General features: G+C 59.9%; 2 protein-coding genes across 3 annotated transcripts in view; one reads left to right on the forward strand and one right to left on the reverse strand.

Annotated features, from left to right (window-relative positions):
• Positions 1 to 322: 322 nt before the first annotated feature.
• Positions 323 to 12,562, forward strand: ST3GAL4 (ST3 beta-galactoside alpha-2,3-sialyltransferase 4). 2 transcript variants are annotated; one of them, XM_042832178.1, is made up of 13 exons: positions 323 to 371; positions 3,334 to 3,474; positions 5,114 to 5,189; positions 8,906 to 8,984; positions 9,717 to 9,786; positions 9,983 to 10,063; positions 10,145 to 10,242; positions 10,447 to 10,507; positions 10,721 to 10,816; positions 10,924 to 11,113; positions 11,231 to 11,374; positions 11,542 to 11,685; positions 11,755 to 12,562. In XM_042832178.1, exons 2-13 carry the CDS (start codon positions 3,440 to 3,442, stop codon positions 11,839 to 11,841), a joined length of 1,161 nt encoding a protein of 386 aa, XP_042688112.1. In that variant the 5' UTR covers positions 323 to 371; positions 3,334 to 3,439; the 3' UTR covers positions 11,842 to 12,562. The 2 variants fall into 2 exon arrangements, with proteins under 2 accessions (XP_042688112.1, XP_042688111.1); XM_042832177.1 differs by lacking the exons at positions 323 to 371; positions 3,334 to 3,474; positions 5,114 to 5,189 and adding an exon at positions 5,310 to 8,164.
• Positions 12,563 to 13,552: 990 nt separating this feature from the next.
• The window catches only part of KIRREL3 (kirre like nephrin family adhesion molecule 3), a 67,789-nt gene continuing 61,558 nt past the window's right edge, over positions 13,553 to 19,783 (reverse strand). The window contains exons 12-17 of the mRNA XM_042831845.1: positions 19,537 to 19,735; positions 18,772 to 18,807; positions 17,318 to 17,425; positions 16,210 to 16,319; positions 14,221 to 14,307; positions 13,553 to 13,996 (exon numbers count right to left, since the gene is read on the reverse strand). Of these exons, the coding sequence (XP_042687779.1) occupies positions 13,553 to 13,996; positions 14,221 to 14,307; positions 16,210 to 16,319; positions 17,318 to 17,425; positions 18,772 to 18,807; positions 19,537 to 19,735 (984 nt within the window). The remainder of the gene's footprint in view (positions 13,997 to 14,220; positions 14,308 to 16,209; positions 16,320 to 17,317; positions 17,426 to 18,771; positions 18,808 to 19,536; positions 19,736 to 19,783) is intronic.

Below are 19,783 nucleotides of genomic sequence, written 5' to 3' on the forward strand. Positions count from 1 at the left end.
CGTGAGCGCGCGTGGGGTCTCGGCGCGGATGGATCCCCGGCGGCGGAGTGCGGCCACGAGTCCGGCCGGCAGCGCGGACCGGCAGGGGCTGCTCTCCCCCCCTGGAGCCCCCGCGACCCCCCGCGCTGCCCGAGCCTCCCGCCGCCGCCCTTGAGGAGCTACGGGACCCCCCCCCCATCATCGCACGGTGGGTCCGGGCCGCATCCCCGCCCCCGGCGGCCCCCCCACGCCGTGCCCCCGCCTCTTCGCTCCCTCCGCCCCATCGCTCTGTGCGCAGGCGTGCCCGCCCCGCCGCCGTTCCCCCCTCCGCCCCGCTCAGCCCCGCTGCCCGGCCCTGCCCGCTCCGAGCCCGCACCCCCGGCCGCCCCATGGTGAGTGCGTTGGGGGGGGGGGGAGGGAGGGAGAGCGGGGGTCCGCAGTCGCGTGAAGGCAGAGCGCTGCGGAATGCTGAGCTTTGCCCCGTTGCTTTTGGAGCCGGGGGGGTTTGGGATGCGGTGCCGGAGGCCGCGGTGCGGGGCGGTGCAGGGCAGAGCCGGAGCGTCGATGCGGTGCTTTTGCTTTCTATGTATCTGTGTTGTGAATGGGAGCGCGGCCGGGCGCTAAGGAACGCAATCTGTGTGCGCGGCGCTGAGCATCGCCGTGCCCGCAAAGCAGCCCTGCAAAGCAAAGCGCACATCGGGGGTGCTGCGTGTGCCGGGCGCTGCCGCGAGGATCCCCAGCGCGGGGCACATCGACACGCGGCTGGGAGGGACGGCGGCACCGCGCGGCCGGGCAGCGCTGCGCTGTTCTGGTTTCGTAGGGCGCGGCTTCGGGGTCCCAACGCCGGGCGCAGCCCCGGAGCGCTCCCGGTGTACCCGTGCGGATGGAGCTCGGAGCTGCCGCCCCGTTCGCTGTCGGTTGCGGCCGCGCAGCACAGCGGGAGTTGTTTGGGGACGGGGCCTTTTGCCATCGCTCGGCATCCTGTGCGTGCGGAGCCCAACGCGGCGCCCTGGGGGAGCGGTGGGGATGGGGGCCTCCCCGCTGCGCGGGACCTGCAGCCCTTCCTGCTGGGACGCGAGGATGCTCAGCCCAAAGGAGAACGTCGGCGGGTTTTCTGCTCGCTGGGCAGCGGTGTTTGGAGGGGTCTCATTGTTCTTAACGGAGAACAAAGGGATTCTTCCCCTGGGGGGTGGTTTTGTTCCTGTGTGGGTGCAGTGTTCGGTGGCCGAGGTCTGCGGGCAGTGAGACGAGGTGCTGAGCGCCCGGCTTTTGGAGAACCGTGCTGGATTTGTGCTGCAGCTCAGTGCCTCAGGACCTGGGGAGGTCCCAGCCCTGCTCTGCTGTTGGCGGCTCCAACGCTTTAAGGGCACGTCCGAGCTGCAGTGAGCTCCTGACGTTGCTACCAGCCGTAGGATGGGAGCGGCCGGACTCTTCTTAACGCCTGTGCTTAATTATCTGCATCATTAAAGGCTGCTTGCTCCTCCAGCTCTGGGCAAAGGGCTAATAGCAGTGCTCTGGGTCCCACAGGGATACAGGTGATGAGGGATGGCAGCAGGAAGGAGGAAGGCTGCCAGGCTCGGGGTGTCTGTCTGTGCCAGCAATACTCACAGGTGTGAGGGGCAGGAATGGGATGATGCCCACAGCATCCATGCATCGAATGGAAGTGCAGATTTCAGCCCTCTCCCAGCGACGGGATGACGGCGGTGCCTTCTTCGGGTTTTGCCTTCGTGGCTTCTCCATCCATCAGATGGAAGCACGTCTCTGCGATGCCTTCAGTGCCTTGGCTGGGTTTCCCGTTGTGCCCTCCTGCGCTCAGTGCTGTGGCTCCCGGCCATCCCCATGGTGCTGGGTTGTGCCTCTGCACGTTGTTGTGGGAGCGGATCCACGCAGCCCTGGCTGTGTGACAACAGGAGGAAATGGTGCTGGTTGCTTCACTCCCCGTTCCGCTCGGGTGCCCCCGGGCAAGCTGTGTTCCTGGGGCTTTTTCTAGGAAACCGACATCTGCTGGGAGAGGGGAAAAAAAGGCCAAACATAAAGGGCCGGATCCTGCTCATCCTTGCTGTTTCCAGCTGCCAACCCATGCATGTGCTGTGGGTGGGATTGGAGGTTTGCTCCGAGAAAGCGAAGGGGAGCTGGATGTGTGTGCGTGCTCCTGTAGAGCGCGCCCCAGAGCTGCGCCCGGGTGGGACGGGCAGCTCTGCTTCCCGCTGCTCTGTTCCGTTTGCTCCTTGTTGGTTCCCTGGAGGAGCCCCGGACCTGAGCTCACGCCGTTGGAATTCCCTGCCGCGCTGCTGGGAGAGGCGCTCGCTGCGATCACTTCCAGATGCTGCTCCCGCTGCTCTTCCTGCAAAACGTCTCCGGTCACCCCGGGCTGTGGGACCAAACCTGCTCTGAGGAGCTCTTCATTTCCCCATCCTGCTGCTGAAGTGCATCTGGGGTTTTGCTGAGGGAAAATGCCGCTCTTGGCCTTCTCCAAACCAAGGGTTCTGCAGAGGTGGTTAAGCTGCTAATCAAACAACCCTTAATTGTGGCCATTGTAAAGAGCTTATCCCCCTGGCTGGCGTTCAGCTCGCTGTTGCTTTGCGTGGTGCCCCTTCCTGGGTCTCCCTGCCCGTTTCCTTTGGGTTGGGTGCTCAGCAGTGGTTGTAGGGTGTGCGATGCTGGGGACCCGCAGCACCCGGTTCCTGCATGCGTGCCGTGCCTGGGCCCGGGGAGGTCGGCTGTTATTTACCCTGCCTTGGTGTCCACCTTTTGCTGGGTGCCACAGCCCTTCGTGCTTGTGGGATTAGGAGTGCTCCCTCCCTGAAGAAGCAGAAAGGTTCATTGGATGACAGCAGCATTTGGTCAGGGCTGATGTGGGGCTGATGTGGGGCTGATGTGGGGCTGATGTGGGGCTGATGTGGGGCAGTGCAGCAGTCGGGTGATGCTGCACTGTTGCAGCTCTGCACCCTACTGCAACAATTTCCTTCTTCTCTTCCTGCGATGCCTTTTTGGATCCCGTGGCCAGGAATTGGCCCCGCTGCTCTCCTGCTGAGTGGGCACTGAGTGCAGATCTGTGTGTCTCCCCACCCCGTGGCTGTGCTCCCTCCTTTTGGGGGGTAGCAACCGGAGTGATGCGATGCTGTGGTGCCGGGGGGATCTGCACGGGGATGGACTCCTCTGGATCCCTCTGTGCTCATTGCACGGTGAGGGAGGACAGATGGACGTGGTGGGGTGGCCGATGTGAGGAGGGAGGGGGCTGTGCCCAAACCAAGGGGTGTCGGGGGGCTGGCGCTGCAGCGTGTCCCTGCTGGCTCTATTGTGGTTATGACTGTGATCATTATTTTTTATTTATTTATCTCTTTTCTACTAAAGAAAGCGACTCGATTCGCCATGAGGAGGGAGAGTGCCTTCCAGGAGCAGCCTGCCCTGATCGAGCCGGGGAGGAATGAGCGGTCAATGAATTAAAGATGGGTGGAAAATGAGCAAAGGGAAACGCAGCCATCAGCGGGACGGGTAGGGAACCCCAGCCCACAGTGCAGCGTGGGGACGGCGGCCTGCCCAAGGCAGAAGGGTTTGGGTTTGGTGGTGGAATCGCTGAGGGGTGCGGGGGAGATTGCTGGGTTTGATCCTTAAGGCTGTGCTGCGCTGGGGAGGTTTGGGGTAATTTGGGCTGTGGGGGCAGGCAGGTTCCTGCACAGTGGGTTTGTAGATGTTGTGAAACTTGGAGGCGTAGGGAAGAGCAGATGATGTGATAAAAGTGCAGATGGTGCAATGAAAGCTGCGCTTTGCCTCTGTTGGACAGGTTCTGGGGCTGCTTGGAGCCACCAGCCTGGGGTGGGATGCAGCATGCACCAGTAGGAAGGGGCAAAACTCATACTGGGAAACGGGAAACGTGCTGCTGGGGTTGGCGAGCGCTGATGGGCTGTTGGGACCCTGCAGCATCCTCTCAGGGTGGGGGGCTGCGGGGCATGGAGCGTCCCCCCCCAGTGCTGCACTGCATGAAGTGCTTTCCAGCAGCTCTTCGTTCTTCTTAACGAAGCTCACAGCTGGAGGTACAAAGGCTGTGCTCCAGCACCAGCTGCCTGCCCTGCAGCCCGTCCTTGGGCATCATGCAATGCCTGGAGCAGACGTGCTGGGATGGTGAGCTCATGGGAATGAGCTCCTGCAGGTAGCAGAGCTGGCTGTCATCTCCGCTGCCTGCTGAATGCATTCGTGCTTTCCAGTGGATGGGGCTGGAAGGAGCGGGGGGGGGCGTGGGGCCCCACGTGCACTGAGATGGGTGCAGAGAACCGTGCGCTCCTCAGCAGTGGATGGGCTCTGGGTGCGGTGCTCAGGCTCAGTCCCATGCACACAGAAGCTCAGGTGTGGGGGCACAGAAGGTGCTCTGCAGGTCTCTGTGCTGCGGGTGCTTCCCAGCTGTGAGCTGAGGTCCCCCCACCACCTCCTGGCCGGGAGCAGCGCTTGGCTGCGTCAGTGTGGGGAGAACGTGGGATGGGCTGTGGGGAAGAAAGGCCCTTTTGTTCGGTGCTGTGGATGGGATGTTTCATCACTGCTGGAATTCTTTTTTTTTTTTTTCTTTTTCCCCTTTTTCCCCTCCAAAATTTCATTTTGCCAAAACCAACTCAATTCCATGCAGCGCTTCGGTTCTGATGGTTTCCAGCTCCGTGCTCGTGGCTTTTTCCCCGATGGGATGGAAACCTTCCCTGCCCCTCGGCCAGCAGCACCCACACGGGCTGATGCAGCTCCCGTTCCCTTTCCAGTCCCCATTCCACTCCAGGGCCACCCAAAATCCAGCCCGCACTTGGGAATGTGATGCTGGCGCACACCTGACCCCAACGAAGGAGCCCTGCTGCCCTGGGGTTGGCTCCTTACCCTTACCCCACCTGGCTTCTCGTTATCTGGGTAATTAAGGCTGATGCAGTGCAGCTGTGGGGAAGGCAGTTTCTCTGGAGCAGAGCAGGCAGGAGGGGTGCTGCTGTGCGTGGACATTTTCTTGGGAGGAATTGGATTTTTAATTCTCCAAACTGTGGGGAGGACGTGGAAGTTTGGGGAAAGGAAAGGGGGCAGAGAGCCGCTGAGCGCGCGGGGAGCGGTGCTGGGCCCCGAGATCCTCCAGCCTGACACTGAGGCTCTCTCCTTTTTCCTTCGCCAGGGGAAGAGAGGATGGCCCCATAGCCCAGCAGCCCCCGGAGCTGCTGCCCTCTCTGCTCACACCACGTGGGAGGACCGTAAGTACCTTTGGGGGCACCTGTGGGGTGATGCGGTGGGGTCTGCGCGTGCTGCTGTGGGGTCCCAATGGGGTTACCTGACCCCAGGCACAGGTTCCAGGTCCCCAGGAACAGGTGGCACTTCTCTGCTCTGCCACCTCTGGCTGCCGGTGGCTCCCGGGGATGGATGCTGTGTGCCCTGGGGTCGGGCTGGGTGTCACTGCTGGCCCTGCTGGGCGCCCTGTCCCTGTGCTGGGTTGGTGGCTGCGATCTTTGGTGGCTGATTTTGGAGTGCTGCAGCCCCTCCTGGGAGCTGTCTGCTGCTTATGGAGAGGTCTTGGCACCTTTAGGAGCGCTTTCAAGAGGGAAATCTCGTTTTTATGACCTGTGATGTGTCAAAATGGGCCAGGGGTAAGCTGTGGCAGAGCCCACGCTGTTCCTTAGTCGTAGGTAAATATTGAGCTAAGGCTTTGCCTGCCTATAAAATTAGAGCTTCTTTTTCCTATAGAAGACCTTTCGTCAGCTCTTCTCAGGGCCCTGATACCGTGAGTCAAGGAAACGCTGTATGTCTTCTTCATGGTCAATTAAGTTTGCTTTAAAATTCTTTACAGCAGCTGCTCATGATGATGTTGAGCCACCCCATAAAGATACCTATCTATCCCAGCCCAGGAAAATCTCCATGGGTGGGACAGGGAAGGGTGAAGAGCTGTTCTGCATTCGTTTTTCAGTTTCTTCCCCGCTGCCCCCATAGCACAGTGCTCCCCCCATCACCTCTGTACCACCCCCTGGGTGGTGGGATGGCTCTGCTCCCACCTGAGTGTGCCAGAAGCCACCCTGGAGCTGGGATACGTGCCTAACCCACATCTCCTTTTGGCAAACCACACCGTGTTCTGTGTGCATCCTTTATCCCCAGAGGAATGAGCATCTCCTCCAGGCAGGAGCTGCTGTGGGAATGCCAATGCCACCCAGCCTGCACCAGCAGCCTGCAGTGAGGGGTACGTGGGGCTGGAGGCGGCTCTTGGACTGCTGCCTCTTGTCTGGAGCACTGCGAGGTGAGGCCTTGGCAGTGTGGGTGCTGCTGTGTGCTCAGCCAAGGCAACCAGCTGACATCTGATGGATTCCTCTGGTAATTGAAGCCGTAAATCCCGCAGAGCTGTTTGATTTCATATCGGCTCTGGAGCCCTTTATCCCCACCCCACTGCTCTCAGTGCCCCTAGGGAGGGCTGCGGGTGGCCCATTGCGCAGCGCTGGGTTGGGGAGTGCCAGGATTGTGCCACCCGTGTGCTCTGCCCACCTCCACTGGGTTCTTCTGCTGAGCCTGTGGGGCTTGCTGAAGTGCCCATTTCTCACTGTGATCCCCTTCAAATCCACCTCTGCTGCAGTGCCCCACATTCCTGCACGTGTGTGGGGTGAGCTATGGCGGTGCTCCCAGTGGTGCTGGAGTGGGTAGCATGGGAGGTGTCTTCTTGCTGCATCAGCCTTCTGTTCCCAAATTTCCAAGTTACAATGGAAGCACGCAAAGATACCGTGTGTTCTGTGACCCCCTTGCTGGCACCAAAGGATGGGCACCCCTGAGGCAGGGTCCCCAGAGTAGAGTGCAGGGGAGCAGAGCACCTTTTGCTTTGCAGCTGTGGGGGCTTGTGTGCAGCGGGGCTGTGGCACTGCGTTCTGCTCCTTGCAGACCTTTGGCCCTTTGCTGCGTTCCGTTTGATCCGTGCTGGGTGTTTGCTGTGCAGCACTGGGGTGAGAAGCTTTGTGCCAAAGTTTCAGCCCGCGGCGAGGGCGGTGCGTCGGCACAGCTTCTAAGCGTGGTGATAACGCTCCGCCCTGGGGTGTTGTGGAGGTAATGCTGTGCAGACATCAAAGGAAAGGGGCTTTTTCTCGTCTCTTTGAGGAGAAACCCCAAATCTCACCTGGGGATGCTGTGGGAGCAGCGAGCATCCAGCTTCCATGTGAGCTGGGTCTGTGCACGCCGTGCTGCTTTGGGATGCTGCTGTAGGTCAGGCACTGCCAGGCTGGGTTCATTCCCAAACCCCTCCTTCGTGGCCTCTGTGTGGGGCCAGGTGTGCTCTGCTTTGCTCCCCAGACCACTCTGTCTGCCTCTGCCTTGGGTTGGTTTTGCATAAAGGCTGGCTTGTGCCTACAAGCCTGGAGAGAAGGATCACAAAGAGGAGGGGAAAAAAGAGAAGTATTTAAAAAGAGAGCTGGAATGTAAAAGCAAACAGCGGGCTGAGAGCATGCTTAGTGCTGCTGGAGCATCTCGCCCTCGGGGAGGGGAGCACCACTTGTGCAGGGCTCTGCTGGCACAGTTGGTGCTGGGGCAGAAGCCAACAGGAGGGATTTTTGCTCAGCGTTGGCTCTGGGCTCCCAGGGAGCAGCTCTGCAGGGCGCACAGCAATGGGGCATCCGTGGGTTTTTCCCATCCCTCCTCTAAATGTGTTTCCTTTTCCGGTGCCCACATCAGCTTTCAGGGGTTGTTACCCTTTGTTTGCTACCTGCGTTTTATGGAGGAGATAAGACTCAGCCCCAGACAGGTGATTGTGCAAGGAGCAAGCAGCACCTTTTCCTATCCCTTATCAGCACTGTCCAGGTGTTCTTATGTGCTCCGCATCCTGTCTCAGTTTGTCTCTTACCTCCTGCTGGTGATCAGGGAGGTGAGAGCCGGGATCCAGTGGTCCATCCTGCTTCTCCCCTCCATCATCTGTTTCCTGGAGAGATCCCAAAGCCCGCAGCAAATGCCGGCTGCCCCCTCATGCTGTGGCTGCTCTGGGCTGACTTGGGGACGTGCCATCCCTCGGGCGGTGGCTGCGGTGCAGCCCTGGGTGATGAATGCGACAGCGCAAGCAGCTCCACACCCTGCTGGGAGATGTGCCAAGGGCAGGTTGTGCTCTGGGGTGAGAAAGTCGGGCTGGAGGTGCCCATCTACGTGGCACAGAGCTGGAGCCATCCTCGAGGGCAGCGAGCTTTCCTGGGGGCGATCCCCAAATCTCCCCATGGTGAGTTGATCCCCAGCCCCGCAGACCTCCACGGGGATGCACTGTGCCACCGCTCGCTGGCATTTGCATTGCAAAAGGAGGAGTAACCAGGAACTGAGCGGCAACCCGTGCTGCCCTCCCCCCCTGCTGGCTTTTCCGTGCGAGATGCTTCTGCGTCTGCAAAGCCAAAGGGGCGCTCAGCCCACCGCTGTGATCGCTGCCGTGAGCCGGGCTGTGCTTCAGCTCCACGTGTTCTGCTGGCACCAAGGGTCAGTGGTCGGAGCGCTCTGTGGTTTGCAGTGTGCTCCCATCTGTAGGGCAGAAGCTCCTCGGGATCCCTCATTAATGGCTTTTATTATCTCGGGGGGGAACCGGCTGTAGAAATGGGACATTTTGTTGAATGCAGGTCAGGGAAACTTGGGTTTAAATTGGAACAAACCTGCAGGGCTTGGTGTCACCGCTGGTTTGGAGGTGCAGATGGGTCCTGCTGCTCCTCTGGGATCTCCTGGGGGAAGCTTTTCCCGTGCTGGATTTGGGGATTGCACCCATAGTTTACATTGGGTATTAGGAACAATTTCCTCTCGGGAAGGGTGGCGCTGAACTGCACAGCTGCCAGCAGGGGGGTCACCAACGCTGGGGGCATTCAGGAACTGGGGATGAGGCACTGAGGGACGTGGGCACGGTGGGGTGGGCTGGGGATCATAGGGGTCTTTTCCGGCCTCGGTGTTTCCTTGACCCATGCATCTCTCCCTCCCACCCCAGGTGAGCGGCAGTGGCTGCGATGAGAACCCCGGCCCTTGGCTGATGCCCGCCCTGCTGATAAAGATGATCAATAAGTCCCGTGAGTCCTCACCGCGTGCACTGCCAGCCCCTCTCCTGTGGGGGCCCTGGGGGCTGCTTGGTGGTCGCTCTGCTGGGGTTACGGCATTGGGGCCGGGGTAGAGCTGGGGGTTGGTGAGCATCGTGCCCCCATTTGCTGTTCCCCATGAAGTGGGGTTTCTCTTCTCTCCTTCCTCTACCCACCCAGTGGGGGTTCAGCACCCCATAGCATCCCGTCTCTGCTGGAATGGGGCTGGGGGTGTCGGATCGGTCCTTCATCCCCTCTCTATGCACAGACCACGCAGGCATCGCGGTGCTCTTCCACCCTGTCCTGTAACCCTGGGCACCGTTAGGGACGCGGTGCGGGACACGGGGAGGGGATGGCGGTTGGAACTGAGGTCGAGGCGGTCTTTTCCGCCGCCTGCGATGTCCCCGAAACCTCCGTGAGCGGCACCGCTTCCTCGGAGCGCCGCTCCTCCCCGGGATGCGGGTGAGGATGTTCGGGAGCGCAGCCGCTCTCCGATGCTGACACCCAGCGGCCACGCGGAGCGCTTCGCTCAGGGGCGCTGGGGAGATCCGCTGCTGCGTGGGGAAAGGACGGAAATCCTTTCGGGAGGGAAGGATGTGGAGCAGTGGGTGGATATGAGCGCTCTCCTTCCCCTGCGCCCCTTTCCCCTCTGTCTGTCCTTGAGGTTCCCGCACCTCCATTCCCTGCTTCCCCTCCCTGTGCTGAAGCACTTCTTTTGGCTCGCAGGAGGGAAGATACTGGGAGTGCTGGCGCTGTTTCTGGTGATGGTGTGGTACTCGATATATCGGGAGGACAGGTATGTGCGTCCCGGGGGGCTGCAGGGCACAGCGTGAGGGCACAGCGTGCTGCTGCCAGCCCTGGCAGAGCGCAGGGGCTGGATACCCCACAGCTCCTGCTGTGTTTGCACAGCCAATGGGAGCGAGCAGCAAACACAACTTCCTGCCTTTCCCGGGGGAAGGAGTGGGCACTACTTCTAATTTCTCCCCTTGCAGCTTTTATTTCCCCGTGCAAGAAAACAAGACCGTGTGTCCCATTGGGGAGGTGGAGAGGAAGGCAGCACAGCTCATAGGGAAGTGAGTAAGGGGAGGGGGTCCCTGGGGCACCACAGCCGGGTCCCCATCCCTCAGCCTCACCCCCCCCCTCACTCCTTGCAGCTACACGAGGGACCGCCCGCTCTTCCTGCAGCTGAAGGATTACTTCTGGGTGAGGACGCCGTCGCTCTACGAGCTGCCCTATGGCACCAAAGGCAGCGGTGAGCCACTGCCTCCCTGAGTACGGGGTGGGCGTCTGTCTGTCCGTGCATGGGTGCCTGCTTCCCTGTTTATGGTCCCTACAAAAGTGGGGGCACATTTAACAGGTCCCCAGGTGTGGACCGTGGGGGTTAAGGCCACACAGGTGTGGGTGGGCACTGATGTGCTGCTGGGGATGCTGTCACTTCCAAGCTGTTGCTTTGCAGAGGATGTCCTCCTGCGCCTGCTGTCGGTCACCAGTTACCCGCTGCCCGAGAGCATCCAGAGGTAATGCAGCAGGAATTACTCTTGGGGGTGTAACATTTGAGTGTGAAGTTGTGCACAGGCATCACCAGAGACCTGGCAGCTTGGCCACCTGGGAGTAGGGATGGCGTATGGGGAGCTTTGCAGTGTAGTGAAGGCAGGGCTGAAACCCCTCTGAGGTTGAAGAGGTGATCGTTTCTGAGCACATCTGGCTCAGGTGCTGGTTTTCCCCCACAGCCTGAAGTGCCGGAGGTGCGTGGTGGTGGGCAATGGGCACCGACTCCGCAACAGCTCCATGGGGGACACCATCAACACCTACGACGTGGTGATCAGGTACGGCCCTGGGCGTCCCTGTGGGCCACCCACCCTTGCCCAGCACCATCGGCAGGTTCCTGCCACGTGTCACTCATCACCCATTGAGCAACGTCCCCGTGCCCCAGGCTGAACAACGCGCCGGTGCACGGCTATGAGCAGGATGTGGGCTCCAAGACCACCATGCGGCTCTTCTACCCCGAGTCAGCCCACTTCGACCCCCAGGCAGAGAACAACCCCGACACGCTGCTGGTGCTGGTGCCCTTCAAGCCCATGGACTTCCAGTGGATGGAGGCCATCCTCAACGACAAGAAGAGGGCAAGTGTGGTTGGGAACCGGTGACCACAGGGTCAGCCCCGTCCGTGGTGGCTGTGCCTTCACCCCCAGCACTGTGGGGGATTCATCTCTTAGCAGGAGGTCTCCATCCTCTTCCAGGTTCGTAAAGGGTTTTGGAAGCAGCCCCCGTTGATCTGGGATGCCAACCCGGAGCAAGTGCGCATCCTCAACCCTTACTACATGGAAGTAACTGCTGCTAAACTGCTCAGCCTCCCCATGAAGCAGCCACGGAAGGTCAAACAGGTAATGGCGTGGCTTTGTAACTGCTGAGCATCTCTTTGTCAAACCTGTTGTGTATTTGTGGGATTATTAATGGGTTTCAATGCAGCAGGAGGATGCTGCTGTCCCTGCGCCCTGTGGGAGGCTTGGGTTTTGGGATTCTCCCCATGGCTTCTCCATCTTTTCCCCAGAAACCAACCACAGGGCTGTTGGCCATCACCTTGGCTCTCCACTTCTGCGACCTGGTGCACATTGCAGGCTTTGGGTACCCTGACTCAGCCAACAAGAAGCAAACCATCCACTACTACGAGCAGATCACGCTCAAGTCCATGGCTGTGAGTGTCCCCCTACTGTGCCTGCCCCCCGCCCCGGCTCTGGTTTCACCCGTTCCTGCTGTCCCACAGGCCTCGGAGCACAACATCTCACACGAGGCGGTGGCCATCAAGCGCATGCTGGAGCTGGGACTGGTCAAGAACCTCACGTACTTCTGAGTGCAATGGGGCTGCGCAGGGACACGTCCCCACCTCGGAGCCCGCCGAGGTCCTGGAGCAGCCGGTGTCCCTGTGCCCATCACGATGCTGGTGGCACTGTGGGGGCCACGCCGGCTCGCCGGCCCCAGGGGCGCAGGGAGCCCCTCAACGGGGACTTTTCGTATGGAAACACTGAAACTAGTGAGGACTGGGGAGGGATTCTGGGGAGGATGGAGGGAACCTCCCCCCAGCAGGTCTGGGGGGCACGGCAGGGTGCATTGGAGCCCCCCTCTTCCCTTGGATACTCTTGCATTCGGGATGAGGAGCCTGAGGAGGGGCTGATGGGGGGTCCTGGGGGAGTCCCCTGTGGGTGGGAGGCTGAGTTGCAGCCCCCTCCCAGCTGGGCACCCTAAATATTTAATTCCTCCCTTCTTCCCCCCTCCTCTTTTTAATTTTCTTTTTACACATTGGCCCAGCCTCATGCCTTAGTGCTGGTGTGGGGGGCTCAGCCCTGCAGCACCCTTTGGTGGCCCGTGAGGGGGCGTGGGGGTGACACAGCGGTGCAGATTAATTTAATTAATTTAAAAGATTATTTATCATGGGGCCTCCCTCCTCTGTGGCCTCGTGCAGGGGGGGCTCCCCCCTCCCCAAAGGTGCCTTTTGTCCCACCATCGGCGCCTTGCTCACATGGGATCCTGCATCCCCCAGGATTTGGGGAAGGGGGGCCCTGGGACCCATGGACCTTGGGGTGTTGGGGGGCTCCTGCTGGCACCCAATAAAGGTCCTGGTGCGACTGGGCTGGGTGTTCCATGCTGGGGCTGGAGAGGGGATGAGGGAGTGACTGAGACCTCGCTGTGCCCTGCTGTGTGACTGTGTCCCCTTGTCCTCAAGTGTCTCTGTGCCCTGTCCCAGTGTCCCTGTTCGTGTCCCCATGCACATGTCCGTGTGTCCCTGGGAGTATGCTATGTCTCCAAGTCCCCAAACCTAGTGTCCCCCCAAGTGTGTCCCTCTGCCCTCTACCCTATGACTCCAGGCACTGTCCCTATAATCACATCACCATGTCCACACATTCCATGTTCCTGCCCCCGTGTCCGTGTGTGTGTGTGTGGGTGTCCCCTTGTGCTCTGTGTCCCAGCACCCGTGTCCCCTCCCTACCTGCTGGGTCCTTACCTGCCGTTTCCCCAGCACGTTGTCCTGGCTCCTGCATCACCAGCAGCATTGCCCTGGCGGTGGCCATCCCCGTGCCTCGGTTTCCCCATCCATCGGGCGTCCCCCGGGCCCACCTACCCCACCTCCCCACCACCAAGCTCCTGTTGGGGTCACCTGAAAGACGCTGCCCTTGCGGTCTTCATGGTGGCGAGGCCATCAGCCCAGGCATGCCACGAGAAACACCTCTTGTATTGCCCGCGATACAGCGCGGTGAGGCCCTTCCCGGGGCACTCGGGGGGGTCCCCGTCCCTGCTGGCGTGTTCCCCCCACCCCAAACCCCACACGACGGGACCCCCCCAAAACAGACGCTATAATTTTGGACCCCGAACACCAAGAGGGAAGGAGGGGGGCGGGGGGGGGGCAAGTGGAGCGGTGGGGTGGGCGTGGGGATGGCGGTGTCCCCAAGCCCTGTGTCCTCAGCGGGGTTGTGCTCAGCCCCGTCGCCCCACTCCTGGGTCCTGATTCCAGCACTGCTGTCCCTGGGGGTCCGCAGCCCCTTGGCGACCGCATCGTCCCCCGCGGTTCAAACGTGCGTCTGCATCCGCCTCTGCAGGGGCCGGCTGGGGTCCGAATTTTGGGACGAAGACTGGGAATGGTGGGAGGAGGAGGCGGAGGCTTTGCTGGCCTTGTCAAACTGCACGTAGCCGTCCTGCTTGCCGCTGCTGCTGATGCTGCTGTCGCACTGCGTGTCGAGGAAGGAGCTGCTGTCGCTCATGGAGCCGCGCTGGAACTCACGCTCGCACAGCTCGATGGAGCTGCTGCCCATGCCCAGCACGAAGCGCTGGCTGTAGTCGTAGAGGCGGCTCTGCCCGCTCAGCGTGCTGTAGATGTTGGTGAAGGACATGCCTGTGGGCACGCGCTGCTTGCCGGCCGGCCGCAGGTCCGCAGGGCAGCCCGACAGTGAGATGGTGGGCGTGGAGTGGTGCTCCTTGAAGGTGTTGACGCTGTAGTAGCCGTTGGTGGGGTCCTGTGGGCGGGTGGGGGATATTGGTGGGGTCGCCCCAAATCCCTTCCGTCTCACTGCGGCACCCCGCGCTACCCAACCCGCTCCCCAGCGCCGTGGGTTCCCCAAAGGCAGTGCTGGTGGCACCCCAGCATCCCACCCAGCTTGGGGACAGGGTGGCACGGGAGGCAGCACCAGGGCAGGCAGCCTGGAGTTGATGTGGGGGGTGGCTGTGTTGCAGGGCTCACCTTTAGGTTTTGGAACTCCTTCTCCTCCTCCTTGAGCACCTCGAGCTGCTTCAGCACGGAGTCCTGCTGGAACTCACCCCGGTCCATCTGGGAAGGAGCGGGCAGAGATCAGCACCCTGAGTGCCTGCATTGGTGCCTCTGCTCTGGACCCGGGAGCTCAGCCGCAGCTGTGGCTGCAAAGCACTCTGGCACTGTGATCCCTGTCCAGAGAAACCCCCACCTCTCTTTTTTTCCTTTATCTTTTTTTCCCCTTTTTCTGCATTCTCATCCTTCCCTCCCAGTCTGAACTTGGCTGCTCAACAGCTTTTCCAAAAAAAAAAAAAAAAAAAAAAAGAAAAGAAAAGTCCCAGCTGGCTTTTGGCACAGACACAGTGCCGTAATTAATGTGAAAGCCTTGATTACTTTTTTTTCAATCCCCCAACTTTGGCTCTTCTCAAAACATGTGAGTCCCAGAGGGTTCTGCTCCATGCTGACGTGGGCTGTGCTGCACCAGAGATCCTGCACCTCTCTGCCTCATTACTTCCTCTTTTGAAGGCTGACCACCATCGGAGGCAAGGTATGCATTAATTACACGCCTTTAATTACCCTTCCTCCAGAAAGGTGGGGATGTGCAGGCTGGCTAATTACCAGCCAATTTCTCTGCTGCCTTTTATCTCAGCTCGCATCGATTGTGCAGCTCCGGCCACTGGATTCTGGGCACGGAGCCCCAATGCTGTGCCCCAGAGGGCTTTACTCTCCTGGTTTTATTTTTTTCCCTTTTTTAAAAAGGTAAGTGGTTGTGGAAATGTACCCTCCAGCACTTTCTCTTCATCTTCTGAAAGCCTTTGATGCAGCTATTAAATGCAATAAATTAAAGTACCTGAGTTTTGCTTGAAAGAAGGAATGCCCATGAGAGGCGCTGGTGGAATGGGAGCAGCCCATCCAGAGCTGCTGTGCCTGCAGCACCGGGCCCAGCGACAGCCCAAAGGCTTTCCCAGGGAGAATCTGATCCTGCCTACGTCTGGAGGTGCTGAGGACCTGGCCTGGGACAGCGGTGCGGCCCCAAAGGATGAGCCCAGTGGCACCTTGTGATAGAGTCATACAATGGGCTGGGTTGGAAAGGACCACGATGATCATCTAGTTTCAATCCCTGCTGTGCCTCAGTTTCCCCTGCTGCAAAGCTGCCCTGCTGCAGAGCACCACTCTGGCTTTTCTGAAGCATTGAGGGGACGCCTCAAGGTTGTGCACGGCCCAGGAATAGTGCCTAATTATGAGCAGTGCTCCCTAATCCGCCGCGTGCTGAGCACTCCAAATGGCACCGCTTTCATCGGGGCTGGCGGATCCTGCAGAGCAGATCTTAATTTCTTTGGGTTCGTTACAGGAGCCAACAGGGTTTCAATGGGGATTGCCCGTGGTCGGGTCCCAGAGCGGCTGTGCTGATGCGGGTGCGTGGCACCGCACACTGCGCTGGGTGGCCTGTTTGCTTTTTGGGCTGGCAGCCTTCCCTCCACCTGTAGCACTGGGGATCGTGCTGAGATAACCTGAACAAATGCAAATCAGCCAGCATGACGAGTCTCCTAAGGTGTTAACGAACCTACAGACGCATGAATAATTATTTGTGAGAAGCACAGAGCCGTGCAGGTCACAGATGGCTGCAGAACAACCAACGCAAGTGTGATTCTTAGGGAAAAGAAAGGGGGAAAGAGAAAGCCAGTCGGTTAGTGGGCATGATGGGGGTGGATTCGGTGATCTCGGAGGTCTTTTCCAGCCCTAACAACTCTGTGATCCCACAGTTTGTGTTCAGCTTGTGCTTGTCACCTCCCACACCAACCCAGCAGCACCAGTGAAGGCAGCCAGGCTCACCCCACCGTCACCCCCAGCTCATCCGTTCCCTGCTGCTTCCCCAGGCAAACCACCATCTGCACGCACTGCTTCGGCACTTCCTGACATCTCCAGTGCGGCCAGGAGAGCACGGTGATGTTCTCACACTGAGGGGAAGGAAGTCCTTACCATCAGCTGCTTGATGGTGGGGTGCTCCTCCGTCTCCCTGCCCGAGGACGGCTCCTTGTGCACGATCTCCACGCGGATGTCATTCTTGGCAGAAACCACTCCTTTCAGATCTGGGCAGAGAGGGAGAAGAGCTCAGCTCCAGGCAGCCACACATCCCCAGGGTCCACCCTGACCCAGCCCAGCAGGCAGAGCTGGGCCCAGAAGGGCTCCTCCAGCCATGGGGCACAGCTACAGAAAGGAAAGGCCAAGTGATGGATGGAGCGCAGGCAGCGCGAGGCCCAGCGCAGCGCCGCTGTCACGCAGCTGCCCGGAAGGTGTCAGGCATGCTTTGAAGAAGTTCCTTTTGAAAAACTAGGCGAGCAGTGGGAGGAGAAACAACAGCACGGATCCAAAGTGAAAACCGGGGATGGATGTGAACCTGAGACCCGAGCAGCCCCCAGCTCAGCGCTCTGGGCTCAGCCCATCTCCACTCAGCATTGCTCTTGCCCACGGCCGGCTGCCCCACGCCTCAGGGTTGTGCTGAGAGGCCCCTATTGCTTTCTTGTGCCTTTGTTTTTGGCTGGGATGACACTCCTGGTGCAGGAGCCTCTGAATTTAATCACAGGGAAAAGCTAATTACTGTCTTGCACATCCTCCCCCAGGAGCGCTGCCTTAAATAACACCGGGCCGTGTTGTCACCAGCAATACAACACCAGATGTGCCATAAAGCCTTTTTTCCCTTTCTTTTCCAGAAGACAAACGGCCTCCAGCCTCCGTTCTGCTGCGTCCTCAGCAGGAGATGCCACCCCAGAGTTATGGTCGGTCGCAGCATCCCTCCACAGGAATGCTCTGTTTGCAGGCTGTTGTTTAACTGATGCCACAGAACTCTGAAATTTGTCCTGAGAGAGGAATCTGCAGCAGCCAGGTACAAAATGAGTCCCCACCGCACAGAAGCACGCTGCTGCCTCTCTACCTCTGACCTCACCGCAATGGAATTGATGCTGATACGATGCCCCAGTGGTGGAAGAGAAGGGGATGGCAAAGGAGACAAACCCGCAGTGCTCCCTGCCCATCAGTGGGAGCACAGTTGGCCTTTGCGTTTGGCCGTTTGCGCTCGCCCTGCACTTACTTCGCTGGGAGCGGGCGCAGCAGAAGGCGACGATGGTGGCCATCAGCACCAGGAATGCCACGCCGGCCCCCACGGCCACCCCGATGATCACCGCCATCGGCACCGACTCTGCAAGAGGAAGGAGAGCACAGATGAGTGGGGCTGAAGGCAATGGGCGGCTCTCCCCAGCTCAGGACCCGTCCCGGCCATCAGTTCGGTGATGGGGAGGGATTGGGGTCCTTTCCTGCACCCCTGCAGCACCGCGTCCCTATGGGTGGTGAGAGCCCAGGGAGCGCAGTGCGCAGCTCTGCCATTTGCTGCAACTGGGGCAGCGCTGACCTCTCTGTGCCTCAGTTTCCCCCGTGTGCAGGGAGGAGGGAGCCAAGGAGCTGTTGCTTCCAGTGGGGCCACGTTGTTTATTGGATGAATGGCTGCCTCTCAAGTGCTGTGGGTGCAAAGTGCAAAAGAAGACAGCCTGGTGATATTGCTAAGAAAGAGAAATGGCATCAGAGCTGGCTGGGAGAAAGGTTGCATGGAGGGATAGAGATGGGCACCAGGACCACGAGGAGAGAGCTGCGGGTGTCAGATACCTGGGTTAACACAGCAGCTATCAGCCCGCCTCTGTCTTTGTCACCACAGGTCTCCTGCTTACTCCCCAGGCTCACAGCAGCTGGGAGGGATGGGGTGGCTGTGATGGGGGGAGCAGGACCCCATCCTGCACCGGGGAGAGCTCACCACTCCTGTCCATGTAACCACAGCCAAGTTCCCTGTAGCTCTAAGCACCTTTTCTAAGCCCAAAGAGAAAAACTGTTTTTGACCAAAAACTCCATCCTTCCCTTAAGACTTCAGGACCCCCAAGGTGTAACCCCATCTCAGTACCAGCGGAGTGACACAACCCTGTGCTGCTCGAGCTGGGGCTCCACTCACACTATAAAGAGCCTTTCAGCACACAGCTTCTGCTGGTGCTTTCCACTTTCTGGCTCTCCTGCCTCTCCCTAGCTGTGCCACCTGTGCCGTGAACCAGGCCATCGGTGACATGACACACATGGCACTATTCTGCTCTTCCCTAAGCACTCAGCACAGACAAAGAAGCGAGTGCCCAGCAGCATCCAGCCGACCGGCAGTAAAGTGCTGGCACTTCTCCAGGTGACCTGATGCCAAAGGCAGTGACTCGTTGTGGGGCTTTTGGAGGCGTTCAGATCTCTGGGAGATACGGACCAGAGGGGTGGGGAGGGAGATGTCGAGGGGCAGCTCAGCGTGGCCGTCCCTTTGCTGCAGGTTGTGCATTATCACCCCCTGCAGCGGGGCTGCGCTGGGGCACAGAGAGGCAGGGCAGCTCGCCATGGAGCGGAGTGGGACCGGCGCCCCTGGCTCCCCATCCCCTGCCCTGTGCTGCCCTACAGCCCCGCTGGCTCCTCAGGCGTCGTGACGGCTGGGGACAATTCGCATTCACCGTCAGCTCAGCACTTCCGTACCTGCTTGCATACCAGCTCCTGATTTCATTTCCGTACCTGTTTGAAAATAAAGCAAGTGTCCACAGCCGTGCACAGCCCAGGCACCCACATCAGCCTTCGGAGCACCTCCTGCTCCCAGCGCACAGCCCGATGGAGGGGATGGCCACCCCACGGCGTCCCCCTGCCCGCCGCAGGGATGTCCCTGAGTGGGGACCCCCAGCCAACAGCGAGTGCTCCCGCTGGCTGGCAGCCGACCCGGAGAAACCGCTGGCTGTGTTTGCGTTGGAAGAAACCCAAGGCTAATTTTAAGGGGTTCATTTAGCTCTGATTTAATCTGGACGGCAGCCTTGCCTATAAATCACGGCTTAATGAGAGCAATCCACCTGCCTGCCCTGGCATTTAATAAAATAGAAGAGGACTGGAGGCCCTCCAGGAGCTGAGTGAGCCGCCTAGAGCCACATCGCTCCCTTGCCATGGAGAGCCCCCAGCCACCCTGAGACACCCTGAGGGCTGTGGGTCTGGAAGGAGCAGCTGCTCCCATTTCCCCGTGGCTACAAATGATGCTGCAGGTGGATGGGCATCACCTTGCACTGTGGGTTGGGGAGCACAAGGCTGGCGCGTGCCCTCTGTCTCCAGTAAGAGAGGCGAAGTGGGGCTTTCCCCACCTCCTGCCCCTCTGCTGGGAGTTGGGACCCTCGGGGCGTTCCTCCTCCATCCTTCCTCATTCATCCCAACAGCATTACGGAGCACTGGCCGCTCCCGCAGCCCCACGCCGGCCGTGCCCACCTTGCTCCTTGAGCCGGATGATCTCCGTGTCGGAGCCGAAGCTGTTCCACGCAGTGCAGTTGTAAATGGTTTGGAAATCAGCGCGGACGATGTTGCTGATGGTCAGTGTGGAGATGACCCCCTCGTCCGTGCTGACCGTCTCCACCGTGTAGCGCCCCGAGGTCCCAGATTCCAGGACATTCTCCTTCCAGGACCAAGCCTGCCAAGCAACAGTGGGGTCAGCCCAAGGCGAGCGCTTTGCCCACCT

This window comes from Centrocercus urophasianus, unplaced genomic scaffold (assembly GCF_019232065.1).
Source record: "Centrocercus urophasianus isolate 14NV4802_14NV808 unplaced genomic scaffold, USGS_Curo_1.0 seq_37, whole genome shotgun sequence".
Taxonomy (NCBI): Eukaryota; Metazoa; Chordata; class Aves; order Galliformes; family Phasianidae; genus Centrocercus; species Centrocercus urophasianus.